Source organism: Melanostigma gelatinosum (assembly GCF_949748355.1).
Source record: "Melanostigma gelatinosum genome assembly, chromosome: 23".
Taxonomy (NCBI): Eukaryota; Metazoa; Chordata; class Actinopteri; order Perciformes; family Zoarcidae; genus Melanostigma; species Melanostigma gelatinosum.
Window position 1 is genome coordinate 13,891,809 of NC_136656.1, and position 13,228 is coordinate 13,905,036.

General features: G+C 41.9%; 1 protein-coding gene across 2 annotated transcripts; it reads left to right on the forward strand.

Moving 5' to 3' along the window:
* Positions 1 to 4,132: 4,132 nt before the first annotated feature.
* Positions 4,133 to 10,241, forward strand: LOC306796359 (schwannomin-interacting protein 1). 2 transcript variants are annotated; one of them, XM_079295239.1, is made up of 7 exons: positions 4,133 to 4,409; positions 5,304 to 5,557; positions 6,167 to 6,291; positions 7,394 to 7,502; positions 7,581 to 7,706; positions 8,029 to 8,146; positions 8,243 to 10,241. In XM_079295239.1, the coding sequence occupies exons 2-7, from the start codon at positions 5,306 to 5,308 to the stop codon at positions 8,341 to 8,343; spliced, it is 831 nt and encodes a 276-aa protein (XP_079151365.1). In that variant the 5' UTR covers positions 4,133 to 4,409; positions 5,304 to 5,305; the 3' UTR covers positions 8,344 to 10,241. The 2 variants fall into 2 exon arrangements, with proteins under 2 accessions (XP_079151365.1, XP_079151366.1); XM_079295240.1 differs by lacking the exon at positions 4,133 to 4,409 and having other exon boundaries at positions 4,426 to 5,557.
* The last annotated feature ends 2,987 nt before the right edge of the window (positions 10,242 to 13,228 follow it).

Consider the following 13,228-nt stretch of genomic DNA (forward strand, 5'->3'; position numbering starts at 1 on the left):
TTTCATCTTCATCTCTAATCAACCTCCTGTCTCTCCTATTCTCTTGCTTTCATCCTTCACTCCCTCCTCTCCACCTCCACTCTTCCATCCTTTCTTTATACCCCCCTCTCGTATCTTTCTCCTTCCACCTCATCAAACTTTTTTCCCCTCTCCATCGTCTCTCCCCCCTTCCTCGTCCATCTCCCAGTCGCATCACTCTCCCCCCCCCCATCTCTCTCCGTCCTCCCGCTTTCTCGTTAGTCTAATGGAGGCAGAGTAATTCACTCAGCGGCAGGATAATGTGACAGGGCGCTTGCTCAGCCTCTGGCCTGCCAGCCGAACAGGACACAATGAATGGATGGATGGATGGATGGAGGTGGAAAGGTACAGGGATGAGCCAAGGAGAAAGGAACAGAGGAGGGGAGGAGAGGAGAGGCGGAGATGGGATGGAAAGATGAAAAGACAGTCAGAGAATCACATCATTACATAACTCTCTCAGAAAGCGCTGTGTGAGAGTTTCAGCTTACACATGTGGCACCGATATTAAATTATTGATGTAATTAGAAGTTTAAAAGGTCACACTCGAAATGACATAAATTCCCGTCATTACCAACTGATTTATTAATGAGCTATAACGTAATATCTAGCTGCACATCATTTCATTAAAAGTGATGTTGGAAGATGACTTCATGGCGTAAGTAGTGCGGTTTACTGACGACAACAAATCCACATTCAATGATGTTTTTTAGCCAAAACATTTTTATAGACTTATTTATTCCTAATGTGAAATATTTAGGGTTTTTCGTACCTCGATTACAGTGAAAGCTTTTTATTTAACAGCATTCAAAACAGGAAAAATGGTTCAGCTGTGTTTTTGTTTTTTTGAAAGCCCAGACAGTCCTGATACATGGTATTTTATGTGCATTAGGGAATTATTTCCAAGTTCCATATTTGCACAAAGTATGATCCTGTTTGCACAAGATCCACATGTTGCAAGCATACATTATTATCTTGTAAGAAGAACAAGATGGTGTACTTCATAGGTTATTAGCTGGTTGGCAACACATCTGGATCTTGTGTGCACAAAATAATAACGTGTGTCGTAAACCATCTTGATCCCGCAAGATAATAACCACGCAAAAGTTCCATATGTTGTGTGCACGTTATTGTTTTGTGGGATCAAAAAAAAGAAATCCTCATGCTCTATTGCATTCAAATTAAAAAAAGGTATAATCGTTCAGAACTTTTGGGATTCTCCAAGAAAAATCATTTTCTGAATGGGACTTTTGACTCAGGCTGCCTTCTCACTCCACCTGAGTGTGCATCATTTTTACCTGTGTGTGTGTGTGTGTGTGTGTGTGTGTGTGTGTGTGTGTGTGTGTGTGTGTGTGTGTGTGTGTGTGTGTGTGTGTGTGTGTGTGTGTGTGTGTGTGTGTGTGTGTGTGTGTGTGCTCGCATATGTGTGTAATGTACTTACTGTATCTGCCTGTCTTTGCAATTTTCATTTACTAACACTGGGAGGGAACTGAATCAGCGCTGTGATTGGCTGATGGCTGTCCCAACGAAGCGTCTCTGTTGGCATGACAAACTCCTATTTATGGATCGGAGGAGAGTAGTCTAGCTTTAAAAAGACCTAAATATGAATAAAGGGTTGTACCTGATGTCAAAAATACCAGTGGAGAACGCATGTGTGACTGGATGTGTGAGTGACAGCTCCTCCAGCTCCTCTCATCCAATGGGAGACCCCGCTTAAGCCCTCCTTCCCTTGCCCCCCTATCAGAACCCTGTGCATGTCCTGAAGTCCACCCGTCCCCAGTATACCTATCCAAACTTGGACTGTTATTTTCTGTAAAAATTTGTACTTTTGAACAAAACTATTATCAAAGTCACTTAATATATATCTAATGTGAGGTACGTTTTAATGTTAGCAATAACGTAAATACATCAGTAAAGGAATATATTTGATATTTAAATGCAGTGAAAATATAACGTGATACAACAACAATGATGATGGATAGAGGTTGTGTTTTAAAAGCAATATTATTCTGAGTGTAAACTAAAAATGAGTGCCATAAATCTTTTTTTCTTGTGTTCGTTCTGTTTGTTTGACTTTGTTTTCCGGTCCTCTGCCTCATCGTTGTTTGTTCCGGTCACTAGTACTGTAAGTGTTGAAGGCTTCTGTAGCTTCCCAGTATGTCTCTGTGTATCATGAATGCTGACTTGGTTAAGCTATAGCAACAGAAATAAAGACACCCTGCTGCTTCTGTTCACATTGAGCTTTTATTGAGTCTCAGCATGCACCATCTGTCTGGTCCATACAACACATTATGGGGTCCAGAGTCTGACTCTGCATTGCAGTAGTTCCTACTTCCAGCACTTCTATACAAAGTGATGATTGTTCATTGCTTCAGATGATTGTCTGTGGAAGCTCCACAATGGAAAGGGGAAAAAAGCAGATGAAAAGTTGATGAATGACAACAACAAAAATACTCATGGCAAGTCAGAAAATATGAGATACCGTGTCAACATAATGAGTGATAATGTATAATAATATGAATATATGTATAACTAGTTTTATTGACCACGAGTTTCCAGAGGTAATCTAGGAAGTGGCATTCTTTAATCACTGATAGCGGTCTCATTCCGCCCCCTAGTGTCCTTTCTGTGTACCTACAGAGCAACTGAAGATCATCATACTGAAAGTATTTGTACAGAGTTAAACATTGCACAAACATCTAGTTTGCTCACTGGCACAACTCAAAATAGTCACTGCTTTGGGCCTAAATCCTGAATTGTTCTACAAATCCATGTCAGGTGACGGCTGGCTCACGTTACCGCAGTTTCACAACCAGATAGCAGTACTACGGTGGCCCTCAGGTAACGTAAAAAACGTGAAAGGCTCTCTCTTGAGCCAGTTGTTTGACTCCGTAAAAAATAAATCTATTTATCAATCAAGACAACAGCCACATTTTAGACAGCATCCTCAATATTAGTGGCCAAACAGTGTGAGTGTGATGAAGAACTACAGCACAGCTTTAAAAGTTTGTCTCTTTCATTCAGCTCAATGAAGAACAGAATCCACAGCAGCGTGAGGTGATTCAACTTGTATCGCTTACTGTGATGTGCTGCAACACTTTAGAGGCGCTGCTTTGTTTTTGTCACAAACGCAGCTGTTTGACATGTGTTAGCGCGCACTCTTTACACATTCTGGACTCTGGTGAGCAGAAAGAAGCAGTACTGAGTTTGAACAACAGGACAGCAACTTTATTTCTGTGGACTTTACTCTCAAGGAAAGGGTTAAGTCCGAGGTTAGGACCTCCCACCTCATTAGCATACAGATACATAAATAAATGTAGGTGAACAAAAATGTAGAAATAAAGATATATGTATTTCTGTTCCGTTTGATTATCAACTATTATTTATTTATCTATACATGCATTTATTAATTTCCATATGTATTTTAGCATAATTATACTTTTGTTTTTTATTTCTGTTTTAAACATTTATTTCAGCATTTATTCATTTATTCCTGTATTTATTCATACATTTATTAATGCACGTATTTACCTGTTGGTAACAGTTGATATAGAACCAAACCGGAAACTGCTATTTAAAAACTATTGCCGACGCATGAATTTTTAGGAGAACCGGAAGTCAGCGGACTGCAATTAACTCACGGTTAACCTCTCATGCATAGGGCTAGTTTAATGTTACACTTTTAATCATTTCTATAAGCAGATATAAAAGATGAAATAAGACTTTTCCTTTTTTGTGTTTCAAAATTACACATGATCCCCGCACTTACTAGTCTTTTTAATCGTTTTTTGACAATAAATGTCTGTCTGTCTCTCTTGACCCACAGCTCAGCTTGTGTGAGGAAAAATGACAAAAGGTCCGACAAGAAAACAGTATAATACAAGCGCATGGAACATAATAGCGTTGTATTCGCAAGCTAGCAGGCTATGAATCAGCTTTACAAACAAGGGGCAGGGGTCAACTAGCTGCGTTTAGGAAACGAGCTATAAATAAGACATTTATTTTGAAGGCAGTGACAGGAAGTCCCAGAGTTCAACTTTTTTTTCTGTGCGTTAAATTCCTCAAGTTAGTTTCTTTTGTTTGCATGTCTGGAGCAAGAGCGAGTGGATATCTGGCATTTTAATAGTAAAAGCGTAAAGTAGCTAAGACACAGTGTAAGTAAGTACGCAGACGGAAACGGAAAGTATCTGAAGAGCTCTCGTGGACTTATTGTCCTCTTCTTCTCCCTCTGGTGAGAAAGAGGGCAGAGGGAGTGAAACTCCTGATGGGAAGGAAAGGAAAGGAAGGGGGAAGATAACGAGGAGGAGCTGAGGAAGGAGCGGCGGTTATGTGGCAAAACTCTCAACTACTCTGACAACGAGCTGAAGAGTTGTGTTTTATTTCAGGAGAAAGTGGTAAGTTACTTTATGTTGGACAACTAATGACAGTTTGGTGTGATACTAAAGTTGCAGACTGAGATTTCAGCTCTCACACACACGCTGGCTCGTCTAACTTTGGTTTGAGGCCGTTGACTGAGTTTAAAACTACTGCGGGCACGAGTCCAAGTACCCCAACCTCCACAGTAGCAGGAAGTCTCTCCTGTTCTCGAACTACTTAATTCATTCATGTAACTGTTATGTTCAGGGCTGGACCAAAACAATACTCTGAAGCCTTTATGAATATTCTTTAAGCTGTGTTTTTCTTTTTACAGAATAAGTCAAATATTAAACACAAGCTTTTCTCCTAAAACGTTATCTTTAAATGTCTCTTTACCTCTTTTTTAAATAATGACTCAACCTTGATTTAAATCAGGGACTTCATGATCAAATCATGTGAAAGCAGCATAATAAATGTGAGCAGACATTCAGCTTTCTGTACCTGGAGTTATTCATATTCTGTATATGGATCAGGGCTGCACGATATGAGGAAAATATGCGATAACCTGAGTATCGTGATGAACTCTGCTCTGCCTTTCAGTGTACTGCTAAAACAAATTGCTTTTATTCAACAAATTGAACATTGAAGTTTTCACAAAAGGCACCAAAAAATCTTCTGCCATACTCTCTTCTAACAAACTCAAAAAATCCCTGAGTGTAATATCACTTTCTTTCAAAAGTTGACATCGCAATGGCGACTAAATATATAATCGCATATAAATATATTTTCTTTAACGGTGGCCACAGTCCTGATTTTAGGCATCGTCACAATCTTCCAACGTTTTCCATTGTAAGCGCGGTGAACCACGCTTTATAAATAGAGAGCGCTCCGTCCCGGAGGAGATCTGAATCCGTATTCTTCCGCCTGTGCAGAGATGGAGGGAGAGAAGGAGAGGCAGAGGCAGCAGGGAGAGGAGAAGGAGAGCAACGAGGCCGAGGACGACAGGAGGAGCGACGACGACGACGAAGAGGAGGAGGAGGAAGATTCGGAGGGCGCGGCCCTGGTCTGGCAGGAGAGCTACGGCGAGGACAACCTGGGCCTTCCCATCATGCACTGGGAGGCGCTGAGCCTGCGCATCGCCGAGCTGGAGAAGCAGGAGGAGGAGAACAAGGAGAAGAGGGCAAAGGTCAGTGGTCCGGGAGAGAGGAGCGTGAGGCGTTCATGGGGCACGAGAGGAGATGAAGTGATTTAATGAGACAAATCACAGACGCACAAAATATACACGACAGCTGGGTGAGAGGAAGAGGAAGTGTTGGTGGCGATACAGATGTTAATATTGAGGAAAAAGCAGTTTTCTCACACACTGTAGTGGAGAGTTGTGCAAACTGTCATCTCTGGTGTTATTGGGTTGTTCCTATTTGTTGGTGAGGGGATTTAATCCTCACAAAATCACCCACCATCAAATATATGCTCTTAATCATCATCTTCATGACTTGGACCAAACACTGCAGAGCTGTTAGCCCCTCGGTGTTTTGAGAAATACGGCTCTGTGTCAAAAATGAAGAAACTGATCGGAGGTGAAATTCATAACTATTTCGATCGTGCACCTTTTTACGTTTTTTAAAAGTTTGTCTGCTCATCAGAAACACAGCTACTACCAGCCATTCATTACCACATACTGGTCAATGTGAATTGACAGCTGGAAAAGGCTATTACAGTCCAATCATCAGTCCAGGGGGGGGAAGAAAAGCACATCTCACTCTGCTGCCTGTCTGTTGTTGTTTGTTTGTCTCAGAGTGGAGTTTCTCTGGAGAGAGGCAGAGCTCCGGTCAGCTGGGCGGAGGAGAGAGGGAGGAGAGCGGAGAGCTGGGAGGACGGAGACGACGCCTGCAACAGCCATGTGCTGGCCCTCACCTCACGGTACACACACACACACACACACACACACACACACACGCACCTCATGATGACCTATTAGTCATGTGTGTGATGTCATGTGATTTGTTTGTGCGTCATCTCTTAACACAACACGCCCTAATCTGTCGAGGTTTTGTTGTATTATAGAGGAACCAGTCTGTTGATTACTGCTGTTTTTATCAAGAACTATAGGTTGCTTACAAAATAGATTTTTAGAAAGAAACAATCAAGTATGAGAACCTTTCCACCTGACACCAAGTAATAACAGTAACAGGCTAATGGGTCCGTTTTAGTCGCAGTAACGTCGTAATGGTTGTTACTTTTGAAAAGGTACCCATCACTGTCAGTAAGGGACATGTTCAGTGTCAGCAAAATGTTTTCTGTATCTCGGCTCTTTTGACAATACATTTACTAATGATTTTACTGTAGCATATTGATAACACCAGCTTCATTTAATGCAGCACATCGGAAGAAAAGGATCACAGGTGTACTGCTACATTACCCACGATGCTAACGTGTAACAGGATGCTAACGTGTAACAGCATGCTAACGTGTTACCATGGAAATGTTTTACCACAAACGGCCGCTCCGTTGGTGTGGAAACTTTCTCCTATATTGTGAAAACGTTTGAGGGCAGAAATAAGCCACACAGATGCTGAATCCGTCCGCATTTAGATCGACAAAGATCAGAAGTTTGTCAGAGTTTCCGGTCGGCATTCACTGGTTTATGGGATAAATAATTATGTACACGGTCTTGAAGTGTGGCCTTTTTGTCCAATTTTCCTATTTCTTGTTGCTCAAAACTATAGATATATAAGGCTTTTCTGAAACATACATGGAGTGAATGAATGGAGCTGCAGCTGTTGCACACACATGAGATCATCAATCAGAGGTGTGGTAGAGCCTCGGCTCCAGTCTTTCAGGGCTGCTGTACCTTTTCTAAGCCACCAGGTGTCACTGTGTTCGCTGCATTTGAAGTCCCAGAAGCTTTGAAGCTCTTTGACATTTGTCTGTCCTGCTAATGTGAGGCAGCTGTGACACACCGTTCAATCAGCCATGACCCCTCGTGTAAATCCACCACATGACGTCTGTTTGCGTCCTTCAGCCTGCAGACACAGATGAATCTTCAGCTCTGCTTCATCAACAACAGTGAAAGTGAGGAGGAGGAGGAGGAGGAGGAGGAGGAGGAGAGGAAGGAAAGCAGCAACTCACGGGTAACTAGTGCTAACACAAGTTCTGTTAGATGAGCTGAAACGGAGTAACTGGATGTGACTTCTACCCTGCTGATACAGAGAGGGGCTGTTCAGGTCCAGAATAATCCACAGCCTCCTGCCAAGCCGGAGAAACCCAAATCCAGAGGCTTCAGGAACACTCTGAGGAACCTACGAGACCGACTGAGAACCGACCACAGAACACTGGTGAGGGCTCCACGCTGTTGCACAGATGCAGCCATGTTTTTCTCTTTTCCTCCCAAATACAGTTCATCACAGCTCTCCTCTCTCCTATCCTCTCATGTCATCCTCTCCTGCCCACATCATCTTCTCCTTTCCTTTCCTTTCATCCTCTCCTACCTTCATCTCCTCCTCCTCCTCTCCTCCCCTCATCTTCTTCTCCTCTCACCCTTATCCCTTTCCTTTCATCCTCTCCTACCTTCATCTCCTCCTCCTCCTCCTCTCTCCTCTCCTATCCTCTCATGTCCATCCTCTCGTTCTTCTCCTCTCTCTCTCCTTCTCCTCTCAGGCTGCAGCTCGTAGTGAACCTGTAGTCCAGAGAAGACATGTGGAGCGCAGTGATTTAGAGAACTTCAGTATGAAGGACCTGAATGCTCTGTGTCTGTCTCTCAGCCAGACCATACAAGGTACTCTCCCACACACAGCAAGTACACTCCATGTACATAAAGGTCTGAACCACAGCTCTGACCAACTTGTTGTTTGTTTTGACCCGTCCACGTCAGAGCTGAGCTCAGACCTGGTGGGCCGCCTGCAGGTCCGAGACCAGCTGAGGACGGAGCAGGACGCCATGCTGCTGGAGGTCCAGGACCTGACGTCGCTGTGAAGCCGCTGACCGCTCCGCTGTAGAGCGGTTGTGTCTCGCAGACATTTGATGTTGATTGTTGTGCCTCCACAGACATCTCAGTCAGTCGGTCTGACCAGCCAATCACTGTGAAGAGTGTCCCTCCCTGAAAGGACAAGGACATTCATTTTTACTGTTATTGTCTGTGTTGTGTATTTATAAGGGACATTTAGTCTCACGAAAGGACGGTGTCCACCAGCAGTGGTTTAAAGCTCATGACAGAACGATGTCCGAGCCGCTTGGTACGCTCAACACCTGAACCTGAGTTGAACACAACATCCAGGCAGTGGACTGTTACCTGAGAGGAGCACGCTGCCATTCTTCCTCCTAGAGGATCAGTACCAGTTCCATCTGGGTCATGTTTAATGCAGCTGAGCAGCACCACGTCTTTGGGCTCTTCTGGACACAGAGACATAGCACTGATGCGTGTCTGACGTATTTCTCCACACATCCGATTGTTCATTGAAAGGATCCGTCTGGTGTTGATGAAGGCCGGCTTCATTTTCCTCATCGGCCTCCGTCCTGCTTTCTGACCACTAGTAGCGCTGTGGAGCGACGTTTCCACCAGCTGTCTGTTTCTATCTGTGCTGGTGAGTATGTGATGTTACTATATGTGCTAACATAGCTGCACAATATTCAACCTTTTCAAAGAGAGCGCAGCTCCAGCACACTTAAGGTGGGCTGAACTGTTAAGGTGGACCAGCGCTATTCTCCTTTATGAGAGTCGCTCCTCTTGAGTTTTGCTTGTTCTTTTATTTGTATTATTTCTTTGAACTGATAGCATGGTTCAACGGTTAATTATTAACATCTAAACTGCAAAGAACTATGCTCTGTTTGTACCAGGAACATATTGAATGTTAGAATGTAAGTAACAAAGTTTTGAGAACTGTAATGGTATCTTTAAGTACTAGTATCGGTAAGTGTAAGTACTTGTACTCCACTTGATCCCAGTCTGTAACGTGCGGGTTATCTTTTGTCAACACAACGCTTCAGTACGTTGTGTTTCCCATTTTTCCTCAAAGCTTCAGACTGCAATACAAAGGGACTCCTGTTAAGAAGCTGCTCATTCTGTCTTTGTGTAGTTCTGATTTTTGTATTAATATTATTTTATAGTCATGTTCATCCTTGTGTAGCCTTTCTTACATACAACCAATTAAGCACATTTTTATTTTCTTCACCAAAGTGCTTTTCTTTTATATGTAGGAGAAGACATTTTAATCTTTTTATTCAATTCATTTCTTAAACATGTCGGCACAAGTTCTTGATAATTTGCCTAAAACAAACACAAACGGCAACTTAGCCTTTTGTTCGCTGTTAAACTACCGTCAATACAACTCAACACTTCCTGCTCATGTGTTCATATGTTAAAGCTTCTAACAGTAAGCGTCGACGTCCATCCACAGCAGCTTAACAGAGAATTTCATAAAAAAAGGCAAAGTTTTAATTCTGTTGAATTTACCATTTGAACCGTTATAGTGCAGTTCATTTCAAAACAGTTTTTGTAATTATTTGATACTCTGAATGTACAGCACACATTTAGCATTCATACAAGGTACCTACAGTGTGGATTAAGTGTCCGGTATTGTAACTTCCTGAGGGCCTTGAAAGCACCACCACGCTGTCGGCTCAGTGTGTCCGTCACACAACACTCACCTTTAGTATTTCAGAGACAGAAACCGATCAATCTGCTTCCTGTCTCATTGGAGTCAGTGTTGACATCTTCATCATGATCATAGTTGTTCTGCTGACCATGAAGATGAACTCCTTTATTTCATTCGTGCTCCACAGCCACATGATTAACATGTTAATTAGCTAAGATGGAAGCACAAGAACAGGATCCTGTTTATCTCATTGTTTTATATTAAGAAAACACTAATGTACAGAAATCAGGAAAGCATGAATCATCTAGACTTAGTTTTCTTGTGTTAATCTGTATTGAAAAAAAAAAGTAAATTAACTTGACTATTTGCACACTGCAACATACTGTGTTTTTAATGTTTGTGGTGGTTCAACCATTTTGCGTGTGTGGTGTGTGTGGGGGGGGGGGGGCGGCGATCTGCTGCGTCACCGGCCTATAACTCATTCACACTGATGACTGTACACTGCATGGGTTTCTAAATTAGTCATATTTCTGCTCCTCGGTTTAGGAGTTTTAAAATTGTCTGGACACATTTTACATGTATTTTTACAGCTAGCTTTGGGAGTAGCTATATTTTTCATGTCTACTGTGTATGATATATAAATATACATATATTTGCTTTTGTCATGAATAGGATTGAATAGAGTGGTTGGAAGAGGTTAGGATATTTGTGCTAAGATTGGCTACGGTCTATATAGATTAGGTTTCATTGGGATCAACACGTTGTAGGGCCTGCACGCTCTGTGTGCACCTTCACCCCCATGAACTCCAGGGTAACTACACTGTCTATACGTATACATACATACATACGTATGTATTCCCCTAATTGGGGATTTGGTGTCGCTAAGGCACTACAACAAAACCAGAGAGAGTAATTGAGGATCACAAAATGTATTAATGGTGTCCGTTCATCTGTCTGTGTCTTCTTGATGTGAGTTATTGCAAAACATCCAGTCCAGCTCAACAGGTGAGAAGAGAGGGAGTCTCTCTCTCTCTCACACACACACACACACACACACACACTCAAACATATACACACACACAGGTGAAGCGGGGAAGAAGAATTGGATGACACACAGTGAGGGACAGAGGGAGGGACTGACTTACCATAGAAACCGCCTGGACTGTTCAGAGAAGCGGCAGAAAAGGTGAAAGCTGAAGTGGTCCAACTGTCACCGATCGACCAAACCGATCACTGCTTTGTTTTCTGAGCTATTTAAGAAAAGATAATCACGAAAAAGGTACCGGTATATTTTGAAGCTTCTCACTAAATACAGCTGCACTGCAGTCAAAGCCTTTTGGATGTTTTCCTAATTTCTTGTGATTATTCTGATGGGTGACGGAACAGGAGCCATATGGAGTAGAAGTCATCACCGGCACAGGTAAGCTCTTTGTCGAACAGCAGATTGCAGCGATGCAGGTATTTATGAGTTTGATGCAGTTCCCGTTCCACAAACTCTGAACTCCTAATGCATCGCTCAGGGCTTCACAGGGGTTCTTTTTGTACTAAAGCAGTAAAACATCTTGCACATAAATCTTGAATGTCATTTCCAGATTTGTGACTGACTTTAATTGAATTAAAAACACTCGCCCCAGAACATTTCTTAATGAGATAGAATATGGATTCAGAGGCAGACGATACATCAGGCTGGAGTGGGGTTTTCTCGGAAGCCTGAAGCTGCTCCTGGAAAAGCACCTCTCCAAAAACAATTGCACTCCTGCTGATAAGATCTTTAGCAAAACAGAAATTGTAATATTGATTTTGTTAAAAAAAAAAAAGGTAAGGTACATCCTTAAAATGTCTTCAATTTAGTTTTACAAATACCAGGTCCTACAGAAATCACAGAAATGTTGTAAATTTAACAATAAGGTTCCATCTAATATTTTCCTTTTGGTCGCGATGAACTTGTGCATTTCATCAGCAGCAGCAATGTCGCGCTCACCTATAAAATCCAAGCAAGTCTAACACTAACCGTTACGTAAAACACTTCTAAACTTCCCATTTTCTGTTCTCAAAGGCCCTTCAGAAACGTATGAACTTATCATAAAGAACTGCAGAGAGGAAATCGCTCAACAAAGTCCCAAACTAAACAATCGGCACTAATGTGACATTGTGATTTGAAGTAAATGTGTTTCTACCATTTCAGGTTGATTTTCATTTATTTCTGTGCGGTAGAAACAATCTATTAGCAGTGTACATAAAGTACGCATTAATATATGTTAATCAGTGCATGCACATGCACTTACGCAACTAGCTTTTCTTCAATATCATGTGTGCACAAAACCCAGTTCCCCTGCTCCTGGTCTCCTGGAGAAAGCTTAAACGTGTACAGATGTAACCAGGTTTCTTAACGTGAGCGTGTGCATTACAAAGACCTCCCACTGGGGAAACATCACCGTGACAGCAGAGCGGCAAGGTGAAAGGAGAGGTCATTACACATAGCACTGCAAAGTAATGACATTAGAAGTCAGACAAAAACTTAAATTAGTCTCTATCATTTTAAATAAGTCTGCTATTTGTGAAGTTCACATATGTTCATGTTGTGAGGAAAAACGTTGCTCTTTCTACATCGCCTATCCTGTCATTGCATCTTAACACATTTTCAAATTGTATGAAAATGAATGGAAGCCAACGGAGGCCTGGAATGGAAGAAAGATGTATTCACGTTTCTAAAACACTGCACCATTGTTTGCTAAATGGTTAGCTGTAATGTAATCCATACATTATCAGTTCATAGTTTGTTCATGTGTTCCTAGTTGATGGGCTAACATATACAAAACATCTATTGGCTTCTATTCATTTTTGACACATTATATAATTCTATAACCAGACTCATGGAAGTTGTTTGAGTCACATAATCCCTCACAGTAGTAGTTAAAGACCCTGGTCATTTACACTATGAGGCAAATGATTGTCTGAATGGTTTGCTACATCAATAGGTTATTTTATAAAGTATTCACAGTTGCACACCAGAAATCTACAACGTCGTACTTTATTCTTGTCACAATGGCTAAACGTAAGCAGATTGACGAGACTGTCGCAGGTTGTAATATTATGTTTAGTTACAGGCCTTGGACCTTTTACATCCTATTTGTGTCGTACTGTTAATATGTCATGTTACTGGTTGACACATTACCCTTATTTAGTTGAACTCTGAAGTGAAGTGGTGGTACAACCTGCAGATGGCTCACTTAACACTTCCACAAACACACACAGTTGCACTTGCC